At 37.7% G+C, this 19,015-nt stretch overlaps 1 protein-coding gene across 8 annotated transcripts in view; it reads left to right on the top strand.

Annotated features, from left to right (window-relative positions):
• LOC136832197 (endothelial lipase-like) overlaps positions 1 to 16,463 on the top strand; it is a 38,003-nt gene extending 21,540 nt beyond the window's left edge. For 6 of the 8 annotated variants that reach the window (XM_067093007.1, XM_067093002.1, XM_067093003.1 and 3 more), the window contains exons 2-10: positions 6,823 to 6,924; positions 8,333 to 8,441; positions 9,181 to 9,349; positions 9,851 to 9,970; positions 10,562 to 10,673; positions 10,897 to 11,127; positions 11,749 to 11,858; positions 13,084 to 13,188; positions 16,028 to 16,463. In XM_067093007.1, the coding sequence (XP_066949108.1) occupies positions 6,837 to 6,924; positions 8,333 to 8,441; positions 9,181 to 9,349; positions 9,851 to 9,970; positions 10,562 to 10,673; positions 10,897 to 11,127; positions 11,749 to 11,858; positions 13,084 to 13,188; positions 16,028 to 16,123 (1,140 nt within the window). In that variant the 5' untranslated portion in view covers positions 6,823 to 6,836 and the 3' untranslated portion in view covers positions 16,124 to 16,463. Of the gene's footprint in view, positions 1 to 6,822; positions 6,925 to 8,332; positions 8,442 to 9,180; positions 9,350 to 9,850; positions 9,971 to 10,561; positions 10,674 to 10,896; positions 11,128 to 11,748; positions 11,859 to 13,083; positions 13,189 to 13,312 lie in introns of all 8 variants that reach the window. The other 2 variants (XM_067093008.1, XM_067093009.1) reach the window with 1 other exon arrangement.
• Positions 16,464 to 19,015: the final 2,552 nt, after the last annotated feature.

The raw sequence follows: 19,015 nt of genomic DNA, 5'->3' as shown, positions 1-19,015 counted from the left end.
CACGTAATCGCCAAGAGCTGAGAAACACCACAACTTTTATGAAACCAGCTCGAGTCTTTATGACCCTCAGAAATGCTGGGTTTGGTATTCATTTATTTTTTCTTAGGCAAAGCAAACAGTTCGCAAAACCATGAACTACAATCTATGAAGGTAATCTTGGCGCGCAAAGTACGTTCCAGTTTGTCTGTTGCACTTCTTTCCTTTTAATTTCCAGGTGTAAACAAAGATTATGGTGACTTGCAGTGCAATGCAACGGCTTCCTTATGCCTAGCTGTTACAGTGCATTTTCTGTTGATAACTATATTTATTTTAAGTGCAAATTAACAATTTTCGATTTCCGCAAAAGATCATTGTTCTCTATTGCTAAAGGTAAACTTATGAAAGTTCCAGATTTCTTGACAGCTAAAATTCGATACTTGTAGCCCATATCTGCTAAAAATCTTGAGATCGCTAGCATAGTATGAGCGTTGTTTTTAGAACAATTCTGTATCCTACAATTATCTAAAGCCAGTTTTAAACGTCTTTTTGCCAGCAGTGTGTCCACACCTTTCGCAATCGAAGCAGGATATTAGACAGGAAATCCAAGGCCATTCGTATACTCACCTTCAGGCCATTTATAGCATGCAAGTTCTTACCAGATCTACGGTTGCATGGCTGAGGAGAATATTTTGTAGTCAATCTGATCAGAACTTGGCACAGAGAGACATAAATATGCCTTTAAATTTCAAATTTGCTTTTGCTATTGTCTTTTTTTTTTTTTTTAGCTTTGGCTTATCATTTGTGCCTCTAACAACGAGGTTGGAAGGACGGTGGTATTGCTTAGCGCGCGCGCGTGTGTGTGTGTGAGAGAGAGAGAGAGAGAGAGAGAGAGAGAGAGAGAGAGAGAGAGAGAGAGAGAGGTTGGTATGATATCTCAAAAACAAGTAGGCAGATCTTGGTGAAATTTGGCTAATATATTAGCCATGGAACCCAAAACAATATAAACAACAAAGTTTTTCGAGGATTTAACAAACATCTGAACCGGCTACAGACTTGTCACAGGCCTTCCGCGCTGACTGATTATAATGGCAATGCCATAATAATCTTACCAATTGGAACTTTAAAGGTTAAAAGTTAAAGTCAGGGCCAAGATCTCGAATTTTATATTAGTCAGCTATAAATATGTCAAATGAATAGGAAGCGGTGGACACACGCAATAAAGGATCTATGGTCAAGGTCAGACCTCAAAAATTAGTCTCAGATTACAGCGGGATGCTTTCCATGACTCGGATATTGTATTATTCGCGAAACATTACCATAACGGTAGTGCGCATCTACCAAATTATGTTACTTTCCAGAGTGACGCGTAAAAGCAGTTTGTATGATGTTTCCTGATTGAAACATTACACGGAGTACAAGGCTCGTTGCCTATTTTTCCTTTTTCTTGTTGTCTCCGGGTTCGTTCTAAAAAGAGACACTGAATGTCACGGTCCAACGGTCCCTGCTTTGAAAACAAGGTTCAAAGTTGCGTTGTCATGATAACTGGGGACATTCCTTCTTAATGGGGTGAGGCAGGGACACTGTTTCAATTGTTTCTTTCAGGAAAACTTGCTAATCTATCACTGATAGATACAGCAACTACGAATAATTTCATATTTATATCAGCTCAAAAAGAAGTTTGCCAATACTTTTGATGACACTGCTAATTTTCAGAGAGAGAGAGAGAGAGAGAGAGAGAGAGAGAGAGAGAGAGAGAACTCAGTGCGAATAATATTCCTGTGTAGACTGAAAAGCTCTATTATTTCACGACAAGGCAGCCTGACTTGAGCCATGAGCCTTGATATGAAATAGCCCATTGGCTGGAGAGGAATATCCGGCTTTTTAGATCTGCATCCTAATTGAAGCGGAGGGCCAGTATTTATTGTTCTGGACACTGGTTACCAGACTCTGTAGCTAAAAAATTGAGGCCGATACTGGTCCCAGCGGCTACTGGCGACCCGAGTCATTTTAATTCGTTTGAATTGTTTGCTTAAAAGATAAAAAAAAAAGGTTCGAATGACTGAATTTTTGGTCTTACTGAGTTTAACCTTGGGTTTTATCATATGAAATTTTCTTATTTTGTTGTAAAGTTCTGATGCAAATTCCGCGTTACTCTTGCACAATTCTGATGATATTATTAATGGTTAATTCTATATGAAGTAACGTCCATAACCATCCACTTTTCTAAATGGGCTATTTTCATAATAATTTTAATTTTATTTGTGATTAATATTTGCGCTAAAAACTAACAAACTCAAGTGCTTGCAAGCCTTTATTTACATTCAAGTAAGTGTATTATTTGCATTGCTTACATTTGCATTTCGACCAACCACATCACAATTTGCAATCTTATTTAAAGTTGGGTCTCCCGGCGGTTCAGGTTTATCAGAAAACGCGGTTGCTGGTGAGGGATGCAAAGAAATGATATTTAACGAGTTATTTAACTGTTGGTATTTTCTCATAAGATGTGCATATTAGTCACCTCGAAAGTTTGAATGACTGATTCGTTCCTCCGGTTGCTCAGCTTCAGAATTCTTTCAGCTTCTACTGTTCCTGACATCCTTCAACTCAAGTCCTTGGCTTCTTTCGTTCTTGAGTGTCACCCCACTCCCCAAGATGTCTTCCTCCTTTCTTTTCGGGTCTTCTTTGGACCTACGCTAAAAAAAGGGCATCGGCAAGCACCCCCAACTGGCATTTGCCTTCAGAAAATGTAAGAATTTATGTATATTATCCAGTGAGTATCCTAGAAAAAAATGAGACTTGAATTATCCCCAAAATGACCATAAGCATGAGAGGAAAGGTTGAGGTTACTGGAATGAAGACGGCAATAAAATCCACCTTGGTCATTGTGGTTACAAGAGAACTTATAAAAAATGTCCATTAAAGGAAAGTAGTCTATTGCAACCACAGTGTCCACCAAAAGACACCCATATAACACTGACCAACCCAAGATGCTTCAGATTTCACGTGACTCCCGCACTGAGTAACTTTTACTGAACGTGATGCTACGGTGACATAAAGTAATTAGAAAATTCCAGGAAGAAAATATGACGTGTATCCGTTGCTGCACGTAATTGATCTGACGATTTCTTGACCCAAACCTTTTCGAGCCGTGACCCCAAGAGTCATCATGAGACGGGAACTCATTTTCTTAAGTAACACTTGTAAACTTGCCCGGTGGGCAGGAGCGTTTCGACTTTCACTTGCACCCACATGCAACTGCTTGATACTGCTTTCGTCTGGTTCTATCTGCCTTCTAAAGGTTTGCTGATGATTTTTTCTGGTCAAAATTAAAAGGGTCAGTAACCTGACATGTATGATGACTTGAGTATCTCAGGAGAGTCGTCGACTGAATATATATATATATATATATATATATATATATATATATATATATATATATATATATATATATATATATATATATATATATATATATTTATTTATTTATTTATTTATTTATGTGTACACACACTATATATATACATACATATATATATATATATATATATATATATATATATATATATATATATATATATATATATATATATATATATAATAAGCGTGTGTGCGCGTTGTTCTTCAGTTTGAATTATGGAGAAATAATAAACCGCAAACTGATAGTGAGTGCAGGAAATGCGTGAGTATATGCTACCTCCTGAATACCCTTCCTTGACCAGGGATGACCAAGGCTAAATAAAAATGACGAAAACTGCATTGGGACCTTAAACTAAAAATGCTTTTGTACTGCAGTAGATTATAAAAAAAAAAATGTAACTCAGGGCGTTATAACTAAGACTTGGGTATATTTGTGTTTATCCTTTCCATAATGTTTTCATGGGACGTGTTTTGCGACTGTCATCTCTGCTTCATTTTGAAGTGCAGACTTTTTTACGAATTATTGACCGAAAACAATGCGTCACGAACCATTTTACCAGAATGGGTCCGAAATCCATTTCTTCTTAATAGGTGTCGTTTTTATCACGATTAGCTAGAATTCGACTCAAATGCAACCTTTATTTAATAATATATACTCATGGCCGCTCGCCGTGTCGTGTCGCCAAGGACTCTCCAAGCAATGGTTTTTGCCGTTGACAAGTTGTCGTGATGTAGCCATTAGCTACTGACCTTGTTGCATCGGCAATGTTGCTTTCGCCAAAGGCCACAGAATAATAACGCCATTATGCAATATCACTGCGCATTGTGCTTGAAAATAATCATACGAGTTCAGTGTCTTGTTTTTTTCTAGAGTGCATCAGATTTTATTATCATTTACCATACGTATTACCTGTAAAATAAAAAAAAAACAGATGAGATTAATATTTTTCACTGATATATTTGCTAATGACCAATTTCCTCGAAAACAAGATTTCAATACGTATTTTTATCATTCTCCATGTCTAAAAAACACGATCATTTACAAGCGATTTCACTGTGTGGTTATGCATGTAGTATTCACCGAGTATTTCGATTCAAGGAAACTGGATATCTTTTTAAAATAATCATAAAATAATATCATTATTATTATTTACAATGCACACTGGATCATTATTATTTCCAGAAAATTTGGACAGAGGATCATTATTGTTTTCTGAAAAACTTGGCCAAGGGACAATTATTATTTTTCAGAAAAACTTGGACACTGGAAAATCATTATTTTCAGGGAAGGTTGAACACCGTATAATTGCTTTCTGAAAAAACTTTACCAATGGATAATTATCAATTTCAGAAGAATTTAAATATCGGATAAATATAATTTTGAGAAACTTGGATACTGGATAATTATCCTTTCCAGCGAAACTTGAAGACCAGATGACTATCATTTTCTGGGAAACTAAATCACCGAAGAATGATCACTTTTAGGGAGACTTTGACACTGAATGAGTATCATTTTCAAGCATGCAAGCACGATTTTATGGTAAAATTAGATAATGACCTTTTTATATCGTCAATAAAGTTATGACCGTAACGGGCGTTCCAGACATCATGGGAAAGGCCTGATGTTGGGAAAATGATGAGCCCGGTACCTGTTGTTGGGTGGGGTGGGGGGTGGTCGGAGATGGGGGATGGGGATGGGGTAGGGCTTGGTAAAGTTGCACTGGGAACTGCGCTGATGTGTCTCGGTTACTGTAAAACAATAGAGCTTAATAGCAGATGACTTCTTAAATTTTTATTTTCTACATTATGTCATGTGTCAGCAAGTTTATCATACACTGTTTTGACATTGACCGCAAAATAGCGTCAAAAAAAATTCGCAATATTGCATTTTATCAAACAGAAACTCAAATAGTTGTTAGCGAAGAAAAATATCGTGTTTTAAGAATCGATTTGCTGAAGCCGTTTTGGCTACAAGTCATAGCTCTCCCACCCTATATTAAATACAGTTACTTAAACGTGATGTAGCCTAAACTTACTTAACCTAACATTACACATAAAGTGGCTGAAATATTAGAGGCTTAAAAGTTTTAAATCCGACATGAAGCTCTCCAGGCCTTTTAGAAATCAGGTCCTGAAAGCTCGCCCACGCAAGCTACTGCCCCGCGACCAAAAGACCAGTTAACCCCGTGGATGTCGGTCTTAAAATTGTCATAGATAGTACAACAAAGTACAAGTGGAACTTTAGGTTCATATAGCCTTAATACGATAAATCTTGGATACACTTATGATTACTTTTACGCTATATATTTACAAAAGGTAATGATGGGAGCGTCAAAAGATAAATTGTAAAATGATTAAATATGAGAGAACTAAATATTCACTCATATGTGAACGCTCATAATGCTTCTTTTATTTCTTTTTTCTTTTACTTCTCATTCATTGTTAATTGGATAATTTACCAGTTTGATACTTTATTGTTCTCTGGTACTTTATAAAAGGAAACAATGAGGAAAAAAAGAGGAAAAGGGGGAAACAAATAGATCTTAATTGGTTACGAGTCTACGTTTTGCAACATCGGACACAAAACGTGAAGTAGATTTTAACCTCACATTCGACCTGGCGCTGGGCGGTGGCATCGAGGACGTTTTCCTTTCCCTTCTCAACAAGGCCCAAGGAAAAAAAAACATGACCCTGTTTGTTTTTGCCTTTTTTAAGGATAGCTTTGGGCTGTTTTACTGACTGCAGGTTCTTTCATTCACTCTTACTTCCATACCTGATCCACTTGCAAAAAAAAAAAAAAACACACACACACACTATTTAATTTAAATACGAAACAAGTCTAAATGATTCAATGGGTATCTTCTCCTCTCAAAATCAGAACTAAAAAAACGGACGCAGAGAAAATCAAAATTTCCAAATAAGTTTTTTTTAAGTGATGTCGAATGGGATCTAAGCAGTCTTACTTGTAACCACTCATTGTCCTCATAAGCTACAGGTTTTCAGAAAGTGGCACCTTTGTCCTCTTGTGCAAAGCATAAAATTCCACTAAACGAGAGTTTCATAAACTGAGAAAAGTACCCCATTAATTCTGAAAGATTTAACATAAACCCTTGTTTTTTTTTCGATTGCAGGCTAAAACAAATAAGCAAAAAGAGTATATAAGTTCCTCTTTTCGAGCAAAACTAAAATATCAAAAATACGATGAACGGAATTAACATGAAAGTAACAAACCAACTAAGTTAACTCTAGAACATGTAACCATTTTTTTTACCTGTTATCAATAATAGCTGACCTGAAACAACTCTGGCGGAGCGAAAAGGCAAATTTCCTCTTTAGGAACAAACCCTAAACATCAAGGTCAGTATGAAAGTAACGCCATAAGGGTCATTTTCCTGAAACATATATTTTTTTACTCTCCTGCAGAAGGTGAAATCAGAATGGGGCGCCTGCCGCTGATTTGCATTTTGATGGTGTTCTGGAGGATCGTCGAGCCTCAGCGGCTGTTCGCCAAGAGGATTCCGCCAAGTGAGTGAACGAAATCATTTTAGTGATTAGCGTTTAGGCAGGAAATAACGTCCAGAAAGCCGTGCGTTTAAAGAATTAAGTCATATAAGGTACAGTTTTCCTTTCCAGAGCTAACTGCAAGTCACGAGACTCGATTCTCTTTTAACTGATGCACATTTCTTTTAGGTTCCCGCATTTCCCATTTTGATTCGTGTTCTTTCTGCTTAATTCATGTTTTCATTATTTCTTTTTCCACATTTGTCTCTCGCTATAATGTGGTTCGGATTCCTCAATAAGCTGTAGGTCCCGTTGCTAGGTAACTAGTTGGTTCTTAGCCACGTAAAATAGGTCTAATCCTTCGGGCCAGCCCTAGGAGAGCTGTTAATCAGCTCAGTGGTCTGGTTAAACTAAGATATACTTAACTTTTTTTCCACATTTGCCATTTTATTATTCATGCATTTCCTATTTTGATTCGTGCTTATCCCACATCTATTTGTGCATTCCCTATTTCTATCCTAACATTTCCTGTTTTAGTTCCTTTCCACAGAAATCGAATATTTAATCAACCTTGTCACACTAAAAGACTAAGAGTTTGTTGAGTGCATCTGGGTCATAAAATTAGTAATAAAAACTTTCCCTATTTGTTTCTATTTAGATTCGAAGTTTTCACTTAATGTTTTCTGGTATTGGTAGAATATAAATCACGTCGTGCTTATTTTAGTGTTAACTTGACAAATATGTCCCAAGAAAATGTATCATGATGCAATTATCGTAAACCAAAGGCTGGATGTAATGCCAACCCCAGATCATTTTACCCTCTGATATTACAGTCTATTAAGGTAAATTTAGGTTAAGTTAGTTTAAATTAAGTTGAATTAGGATAGGTTACTGTTTACTGTTACAAGCAGAAATAGATGAATATAAATGGAAACGCTGCATTTTATAATTATCATTAGTAGTAACTGTAGCTGTCGTTGTAGTACTATAAAGTATTTAACGGTACAACTGAGTTGCATTTTTTTTTATTCTACTGGGCTTATCCGAAGGCTCTGATTTTAAATGAGAAGGGAAAATTAGAGCAAAGCAAAGTTAGAGGAGTTGGACAGCTGAGATGAGTAATGAGAGTTTTTAAAGATCCCATTTGCAGCATAAGACATAAAAATGACTTTTCAGGGGACTAAGTCTTCTTTCTTGAGGACAGGCTGCAAAAGAAATAAAACACCAAGGAATACTATATGAAAAGTTCCTAGTCAAGGCCTCTTGGAAGAAAAAAAATTGGAGAAAGCCAAAGAGGTGATTTGCACGCTCAAGAAAAGAGCAGTTTTTACAGATCTTATGAATTTTAGTGACAATAGAGTCGTTTATGACAGAAAATGTGTTAGCTGAAATTATTATCTAGTCACTGAAGATTCTCTCTATCTCTGAACAGTTGAGGACGTTGGTTTCTGTGAGTGTCAGGTTCTGCCCGGACTTCCTGGAGGGACAAGAAGCTTTCTACAGCTGCCCAAATTTGGCATCACTTTTACTCTTTTTACACCGTAAGAAATGTTGCATTTTTCAAATGATCGTCTTTGCACTGTCAAGAAAGTAAACTGTCCTTTCTTGCAGCGCTAGAGTTTAACAGGAAACTGTCTGTTTTTACACCAAAACAAAAGCTAATCATCAAATTTTTACACATTGAAAATGTCAAAAGTCCATTTTTGTAAAATCACAGCTGTCAAGAAATGTTGGCTGTCCATTTTTGCACCATGACAAAGTTTTACTGTCTCTTTTTTTATCATAAGAAGTGCCAATTGCCCTGTTCTACATTGTAAGAATAAATGTCAACTGTTCCTTGTTACAAAGCGAGTGCAAAAAAATATTCATTTTTCCCATGTATGAAGTGTTAACCATCTATTTATATAACGTAAGAATGAATATGCGCTATTCGTTTTTAAAAATTAATTTTAGTAATGATACTATGAGATTATACAAATATATATATATTATATATATATATATATATATATATATATATATATATATATATATATATATATATATATATATATATATATTACTCTGGTCTTCAGGAGATTTCACTCATTTTACAAAGCTTCTCCAACTTAAGATTTTTAAGATGGAGAGGCACTTTATTATTATTTTTATTATTATTATTATTATTATTATTATTATTATTATTATTATTATTACTATTATTATTATTATTATTATTATTATTATTATTATTATTATTATTATTATTATTATTATTATTATTATTATATTCCCCTCCAGTTCGCCGGCTGGAACAGCAGGGGTGCCAATATCGGTCGGTGAAACAAGAGTCCTAAATGAAGCAGGGTTCAACGCTAATCTTCCCCTGACAGTCATAACGCATGGCTGGACGGAAAGCACCACCGAGACAGACTGGATTCACGATTTAAGAAAAGCTCTGCAAGCTAAGGTTCGAATTTACGTCAGCCTGAGTGCATTCCTGTCTAGAATGAGAGAGGGCTTAGCGTAACTAAACTAAGGTAGAACAGAGAGACAGTCCCCTGGTTGATCAAGACTGAAATAGTACCTGGAAGTAAAGAAACAGAAAGAAATTAAATACTGGGTAGATCAACTTGCCATTGACCATTTCTTTCCCCTGCTTCCACGCTACTTCTCTGTCTGCTTCAGTTTTCTCTGACTCTTGTAACCTTTCCTCTTTCAACAGGTAGATCAATCTTTTTCTTTGTGGTTAAGACTCATCCTATTGCCAGGTTTGGGCTAGAAAAGGGCATTAGATTGCTCTGTCCACTGGCCTTTGCTCTTGAAGAAAGTATATTTGCAGACAGTCATGATGACGGGTAGCAGGATCCCCGAACCCGCATCAGTTATATTTAAACGGAATGTTTCTTTATCAAAACATAACGACTGGAATTCGAGCGGAAAACGATTAATGCTGCTAATGTTGTTACAGGCGCCCATGAACATCCTCCTGGTTGACTGGTCGAATTTTTCGAGGCTTGACTATACCACAGCAGCCCTCCACACGGCTCTTGTTGGGAGGAGACTGGCAGAGTTTCTCACCTTTATACAGGTTTGTACATATTATAAATGCAAAAGCAACGACTCTGTTGGTGTGTAGAAAACAGGTCCACAGCAGGTCCCTTACTCCAGCCGCCTTTTGAGAAGGGACCATACTGGGGTAAGGACAGCTCACTCTAAACCAACTACCAGCAAAATGCAACGTCTGTGATTATGAAATGACTCTTCATTTTCCGATTCCCTGGTATTTTTGGACACGAGTTTCACCGATATCCTGGATATGAAATTTAAAGATAGCGGCGAACCTGTACTGTATAAAAGCTTGAATCTCTTACTCCAAACAGATTTTGAACCCTATTCAAGTGTTAGCCTACTCTTCTGGAGAAAAGTTTAATTCTTATCTGTTAATTCTAAACTTCGCCTCTGCAAAAGCTATTTCCTAAATGTCCAGAAGTATTAGTTCTCTATTAAACGTTTTTTTTATCTCATAAGGAAACACTGATACTAGTAACTGTTGGTAAAAGACTTTAATCTGTCTCTTTCGTCCACTGCAAGACAAAACGACATAAGTATTACAAAACAATATTTATGTTCTCTCTCTCTCTCTCTGATGAACGTTGTCGTTTAATGCACCCTTTTCCAGAGATCCTATCCAGGGTTCACTGGCAACCAAGTTCACCTCATCGGATTCAGTATGGGCGCCCACGTCTCCGGAGTTGCTGGGCACCTGTTCCCAGGCATCGCCAGAATCACAGGTGGGTGAATTATGTCACTTGCTGAGATTTCCGCAGCTTATCATACATCTAAGGATCAACAACAGGTTGCATTGCCAATTCGCAGCCTATGACGTACTTACATTCCTCTTCCCTTTCCCGCTCTACTTTAGTATTTCTGATGTCTTTTTTGAAGTTTATTTTTGGGTTATTTTAGCTTTAGGTTATTTTAGCTTTACATTCTTCATTTTCTTCCCCTATTCAGGGCTTGACCCAGCTGGTCCCAATTTCGAGTGTGTAACTGACAGCCTGCGTTTGGATCCCAGCGATGCCATGTTCGTAGACAACGTCCACACGAATTCAGGGTGCGCAGTGACAGGCCACATTGGATACACGACTCCTCACGGTCATCTGGACTTCTACGTCAACGGCGGTGGAGAACAGCCCGGCTGCCGACCCCTCATTGGAGAATTCATTTTCGATTCTCTTCTCTTACGTGAGTGGTTTAAGTCCTCTTTCCACCGAAAGAAATTGATATGATCAAAGGCACAGCACAATGGCCATTGTTTATTGCTCATAGAAAGCTATTTACGCCATGAAGCGTTGTTGTTAATAGGCTGCTATCTAATGTTCTTTCCAAGTGATAACTGATTTCCGTTCTATCATATTAGGTTTAAGAGCGGCCAAGATTTAAAATGTGATAATATCTTAAGCCTCTTTTGATTTACTTTGTTACTGAGTTTCTTGAATTGTGATGCTTTTAATTACCTTTTTTGAGTTTTTCTTGAAAAAGTAATGACTCGTTAATGCGCCAATGTCATCATTTTCATATTAACTTTTTGTAACATAAATAATATTTTGTAACAAATAAATAAAAAATACTAGAAGTTCAGTCAGCAGGATACTTTTAAGGAATATAAACATGTACAATTTCATAGTACTGATTATTAAAAAATCCAAAATTTATCAGCACCTCCGTACACAATATGTGTACGCAGAGGAAAAACCAAGACGGTTTTTCACTTCGTATGGCACTGAATTTTATCGTTCAAGAAACGAACTGTAAAAACAATCAACAGTGTCAAGCGAAAAATAAAAATGTTTTTTTCATTTTCAGGTTGGCCAAACATCTGCCACCACACTCGCGCAATCAAGCACTACATCGATTCCATCCACGCTGGGTCTCCCGTCTATGGATTCCTCTGCCAGGACTATAAGACCTACCAGGTGATACTATCGCTTCCTGCAAGCTCCCTTTACTCACCTGCTAGTGTTCCCAGATGGTCTGAGCTGATTCGTGTGCTCAATTTCAGTGTCGTCATTGTTAAAAAATCTCATTTAGATACAATCAGTGTGCTCTATTATATGAGAGAGAGAGAGAGAGAGAGAGAGAGAGAGAGAGAGAGAGAGAGAGAGAGAGAGAGAGAGAGAGAGAGAGAATATTATCCTTGAATCAGCTTGTAATTTAGGTATATGGCAGACACTATTGTCTTGATTTTATCTATTTCCTCCCCAACCTATATTATGGGAAATGGCTTATTGTCGATATATATTAATATACATATAAATTTCTGGCTCACATCGGGATCAAACCCAGGGAACTCACTTTTTCTCTCAATCTGCCATCATCAGTTATAATTATTTACAGATACTAATCCAAATCAACTGATTCTATTCTTCAGTCATCCATGTTAATATCCATCGCACCATATTCCTGGTTTTTGTTTACCCTCAAAGCCTTTCTTTTTCATTTGCTCCCTCTTTCTCCTTTTTTTTCAGACAAATCTAACCCCTCTTTCTAGAATTTCTTCAGTTTTTAATCACTATTTCCAATCATTCCATCTCATATTATGACTCATCTTCCTATCCCAATTCTCTGCACCATTTTTACCTTCCATCCTCTCTCTGACTTATCGCGTCACTCCACACATAAAGATACTGAACAGCCTTGGAGGTATACTACCGTCTCGTCTCAAGACCCACTTCTACACAAAACCAGGCGTCATTTTCATCGTGAAAGCTTTTAATTGTCCTCAGCTACTCATCATCCATAACCATACTTCATAACTGCCTCTCCATTGTACCCGTATGTTTCATGTCAAAACAAACAAGGACAAACACACACACATACACACACACACACACACACACACACACACACATATATATATATATATATATATATATATATATATTATATGTGTGTGTTTATATATATGTATATATATATATAGGTAAATATATAAAAATATATATATATATATATATATATATTTGCGTGTGTGTTTATATACGTGTGTGTACGCATGTCTGCAGATATATAGGTAGGTAAATAGATACTAAAAATATACGCAAGTCTTCAACACATTTGCATGTCTGTGAACGTTATGTACGATCTTCCATTCCTGACTGCACCGTGATAATCATTTTTGTCTGACCCTTCCTCAACCAGACTGGCGCCTGCCAAAATAACTTCCGGGCCGTCTTCGGCTACCACGCGTCGCCAGAAGGTTTGCCAAGAGGAGGCAGCCCCACTCCTTTATTCTTCAATATTCAGGTATGAAATAGTCTAGAAAGTGTCAATTTTGTCAGTCAACATTACGTAGCGGTAGCCATGTGAAATGATTCCAAACTAGTGCTATGTCATTTGCATATCCTGACTTCAGCTTATTCCTTTTCAGAGCGGTTTCTTCTAAGAGGCTTGATGGACAAAGGATGACCTCCACATTTATGGCAATTAATTTAATTTCTCTTTAATAATTGTTAGAATTATTTATGTGGCTCTAAACTCGTGGCAAGTGCCACTTTCGTTGTAGTGTATTTAATTCTTTTGAATAAAAGAACTTAAAGAGCTTTTTAAGAAACGTTGTTTCCATTTCCAATACATCTCTTGGAAATTCTAGATTCGCAACAAATGATTCGTGGTTTTCTTTGCAGTGATCCCATATACCATTTAAATCTTTTGTATTAGGAGTACTATAACAAAGAGTTGAGCCTGTGTTTACCTAATGAATGCTTTAGAGCAGTGGTTCTCAACCCGGGGGGCGGTCCCACATAGGGGGCGTCAGAAATTTCTGGGGGGGAGCTCTAGGGAAAAATTTAATAATTCTCTAATTATAATTTGTATTCTCTTAACAAGAGAATAATTATACTTTTTATTCTCTCAACAAAAGAATGAAAAAATGCAAAAGTATCGCCTTGTAACGTTAGTTTCCTATAGTCTACTACTCTAGTTAGACTCGTTGGGCTTAAGAATAAAAACACCCTTTCTCTTTCCCTTTTTTTTTATTTTCCTTTAAATGTGGGAGGGAGTTTTACTCATAGATGCATGGGGGTCGTGGAGGGAAGGACCAGCTCTTGGAGGGGGCGTGGTAATAAAAAGGTTAAGTACCACTGCTTTAGAGTTTAGACTTTAAATTCTAAGTTCTGAAGACTCTAATTCCCGCCTTGTAAGCGGCATGACACAAAGAAAATCACGAGTCATTTCCAGCAAGTCCTCAGAAGTTTTTCTCTTAACAAGAAGGGTAATAATTGCAGAACTTGATTGTTCTACTGGTGAGGTGTATTGGAATAAACACGTAGCACTAAAATTAAAGATAATCTAATTGTGTGAATAATTAAACTAACTCTGTTTCTTATAAAGGAATGTTTGAAGAAGCATGTACATTAAACCACAAAGTTCGGGAGCTTACCCGTAGACATTCATGAACTGTCATGGAGCAAGAGGACCATGAACCAAACGCTTGCAAATCCAGGGATCTTATATGTAAGTGCAAAAACAAGAGCATCGCTTTGATCGGGATTACCTACGTAAGCATGATGGACCTGGTATTATTTGAATCGACAAAATGTTTGACCTGCTTTTGTGGCGATCAACCATACGAGGAAGGTTAGAGGGCTACTCTAAGTTTGTCTCGGGCAGAGAGAGAAGGTTTCATTGGAATGTTCCGAGGCTATATATATATAGTATCATCATTATCATTATCTTCATCGCCTCCAACACACTGCAGTACAAAGAGCCTCCTCGAGCTTCGGCGGTTCATGTCTTTCCCGCGCTTTTACCTCCACAAAACTTCACTCGTCTCTAGTCTGCCGTCTCGTGGTTCTCTTCCAACGCCTTTGATTCGTAGAGAAGCCCCAGTGACACTACCATGCACACTATTCTCTCTCTACGGTCATGCGAAGGACATGTCTCAGTCATCTCCCTTTCCCAGTCATCACTATCTCATCTACACACGGAACTTCCCTAATTTCCTTATGGTATCATTTCTAATTCTATCCTTCCATCTGACTCCTAATATTCATCTTCAAGGTTTATTCTCAAATCGACAAAACATTTTACATATAATTTCATTGTCATAACATGTTTCAGGTCTTTATATCAGTACAGATTACACTAGAATGATATATATAATCTTAGTTCTGGATGCAATTTCAGTTTATTTGGTTTTAAGTACCATTCCGCCAGCCTATGTTTGAATAGTGTTTGTTTGAACAGCCCTTTTCAGGCTTCCACTAAATTCCATCTCAAGTTAGCCCGTACTTGATGTCATTCTTCTAAATATTTGGAGATTAAACCTCAACAATCCTTTCTCCCTTTAATGTTATTTCATCCCTTTGTGCACACTCTGTCCTTATTCTCATAGTTCTTACCTTTGCCACAAGTGATTGTTCCGAGGCAACTAATATCAAATGGAAGGGATAAGGAGGAGAGAGCTGGTTAGAGAGAGTAACTTCATGACAAAGGAGGAAGATGTAGATAAAAGATACAGAGAGTGAGGCAAAGCACCAATGTCTTGCCCCATTTGTTCTTCCACTTTTAACTCTGCCTATTCAAAAGTTCTTTCAGCAACAGCAGACATCGGAAACTGAAACTTCTCCAACACGGTCCAACTACTCGCCAAAATTCTGGCTCACTCAGCAGGAACATATTAAACAAACTGACAGCACTACATCAGCCCCCAAATGACTGCTTCAAAATCCAAGATAAAAAAAACATTGCCACAAACACTCTAGCAACCATAAGTGGCCCTGCACACGCCGCCAAAACCTCATAACACCCTCTACAACGTCCCCTGCCGATCTCTAGTAGGACCCCTTTAAGTCGCAACAAAAGTAATGAAACTCACTATTTGTACCATTTATGGATTTGCCTGTTTATTGATCTGGACAAGTTCACGCGTCCAGAAGACCCCATACATTCTCAGGGAGATCTGCTCCTGGAGCATCTAGTTTGATTCTCAAATGTGATTTCTTGAAGTAGAAGTCTTTCCCTCAGCCCATTCCATTAAGTGGATGCAAATTGTCTTTAGATCCCTTGCCTTTCTTGACACAACAGACGTTTTTAAGACGAATATTTATCCTGGAAATCACATCTCCCTCTTTGTGTTCAGCAGGTGTGGAGACGATGCAGGGGTAATGGGTGTCGGACCACAGAATTCCATTCGCCATTCTGGTTTGGGAATCTATTGCTCTCCAGTCTAGCAGTCTGACTAGACCTAACATCGAGGTCAGCCCCCTAGACTCTAGGTCTTCCCGTGATGTTCGTCGCTGGTGCGAATGTAATTTATTCAAGAAATACTTCATGTCCGTTGCAGAGCTGCAACATCATCATCCAGAACTAAAATATGCTTAAAACGCCAACAATCGTCACACCATCTGGCATGGGCGTGAACAAGGATAAATGTCACTTCTATTAACAGTTGTCAGACCCTGCATGCCCCCTTAGTAATATTTTAAATACCTCGCAAAGGAATCCCACCTGTTTGTCACTCACAGCATTCCCCTTTTGTTTTCCTGTACATACTTGTAAAAATATATGTGGTTTTAAAACTGGATGTTCCATTCTTAACCTCGTGACATTTGCAGTCAAGTTTCAATTACATGGTTCAAGATAAATCCAATTTATACATGTTCCCTTCTCAGAGACGAATTTGATTTCTTAAAAGTCATAATAATTAATCTTGTGGGAAAAGGATGAAAGTATTTCATCCAGTCTTCGACAATAAACAGCAAAGGAAAGTTCAGTCAAGAGTGTGAAGTATAAAGCCCATTGGTTGTAGCGTATTTGTCTTTTCGTTTGGAGTTATAAAAGCCTCATTGTGTCTGATAAATACGGTAACTTGGCCTCTTTTTTGGATAAAAGAAAGACACGGTAAAGCCCCTTTGTCTTTTTCTTACCTAAGATCAAAATTTCATGGATCTTGTATGATTTCCTTGGCGCCTGGCGGTGATATTTTCATCGCACACACACACAGAGTGAATAACTTTTATATAAAGTGTGAGAATATTAATAATTTATCAGGTTGAGGAGTAAAGCCTACGCCGTACCCCTTCCTTTGCATCCCCCTTACCTCCACATCTGTCTTTTGTGGCATCGTGCAAAAAGTAGGGAAAAACCTGCGAACTTCCAACACCGGTAGTTGAGCAAACTCACCGGTAGTTCCCCGTGCTGTAAAGCCTGACACGAAGCGACGATGCTGCCAGTTACAATAAAAATACGTAATGAGTATATGTACTGTACATACACGCATATATATATATATATATATATATATATATATATATATATATATATATATATATATATATATATATATATATATATATATATTCTTTTACATACACAGACATACACATGTCATTTATGCATGTTAATGCATAAATACCCACACACACACACACACACACACACACACACACACACATATATATATATATATATATATATATATATATATATATATATATATATACATATTTATATATATATATGAATCGTATTTATTCACAAGGCTTCCCAATACCTATTTTATACAACATTGTTTACAGAGACTAAAATTTTATGCGTTCTGTTCATGATGTTGTACACATCAACGATTAATACCATGCACGCGGCTATTATATATTATATATATATATATATATATATATATATATATATATATATATATATATATATATATATGTGTGTGTGTGTGTGTGTGTGTGTGTGTGCATGTACCTGGCTACCAATCATTTGCTACTGCCCAACAAGACGACAATTCAATCCACCTACAAACAAGTGTGGACATAACAATTATGCCAAGGGGGATGGAGCCGGTTGAAGGACCAACGCAGCCGGGCGATAACAGATCGTATGGACAAGGCCTTAAATACCGCCTTAAATGCCATAGATAGGATAACAGAATTTAGGCCAAAGGCCAAGCCCTGGGACCTATGAGGTCATTCAACGCTGAAAGAGAAATTGACAGTAAGACGGTTTCAAAGGTGTAACAGGAGGGAAACCTCGCAGTTGCACTAGGAAACAATTTTTAGAGTGGGTGGAAAGCCAAATTGAATATGAACGGAGGTACAGTAAAAGAAATGAGAGAGACTGCAGCTAAGGGTCGAAGGGACGCTTCAAAGAACCTCAAGTAATGCCTACAGTGAACCACGTGAGGTGCACTGACAGGACTGCCTCCCTACTGGGCCTAGATGCCATGAGGTCACAAGGCTCCCTACCATTAGGTTTTCATTCCCTTAACTATAAACACAAACCGTCATTCCCAAGTGTCATGCACAAGCACGTATAATGCTGTTCACTCATTTGTAACTATATATTCTTGTTGAATAGGAACTGGAATGTAGAATTCAGGCCAAAGGCCAAACCTTGGCACCTACGAGGTCATTCAGCGGTGAAGCGGAAATTGACAATCAGTAATGTTTGAAAGTTGTAACAGGAGGAAATCGTCGGTGTTGTACAATGAAACAATTGTTGGGAGGGTGGAAATTAAGATGAAGAAGAGAATATGAACAGAGGTACAGTGAAAGGAATGAAAGGGGTTGCAACGGGGCCCCGAAAGGTTTATACTACTTGATGTTATTCCTCGGCCTAAGCAATTTGTTTTCGCGCCTCACTTCCTCGCCCTAACTTCTGGTCTATCATCCTCGGCCTAGGCAGCTCTTTAATGAGTCTGCCATCCTCAGCTTAAGTAATTCCTCAGCTCTCCCGTAAGTGGGTAGTGCCGTTAGTGCACCTCACGTGGTGCACTGTAGGCATTACTTAAGGTTCTTTGCAGCGTCCATTCGGCTCTTCTCTCTCTACCATCTGACTTTCTACCCTCTTTAACAATTGTTTCACAGTGTAGCTGCAAGGTTTTCCTCATGTTACATAAGCCACCTTACTGTCAGTTGCCCTTTCAGAGCTGAATGACCTCATAGGTCCCAGCCCTTGGCTTTTGGCCTAAATTCTATATTCCAATTCCTCAACTCCTCCTTTCCCTTCCGACTTCCCCCCGCCCCCTTAAAGAACGTTCAGATACGATGAAACTCGATTAGCAAATCTATTGGCCTTTATAGCACGACCCATATTAAACGACGGCACGATTTGCGTAAAAACAGAC

The sequence above is a fragment of the Macrobrachium rosenbergii genome, chromosome 49 (genome assembly GCF_040412425.1).
Source record: "Macrobrachium rosenbergii isolate ZJJX-2024 chromosome 49, ASM4041242v1, whole genome shotgun sequence".
NCBI classification, from domain to species: domain Eukaryota; kingdom Metazoa; phylum Arthropoda; class Malacostraca; order Decapoda; family Palaemonidae; genus Macrobrachium; species Macrobrachium rosenbergii.
Note: the sequence above shows the minus strand (reverse complement) of the source record. Positions and strands in the feature narration are given on the sequence as shown.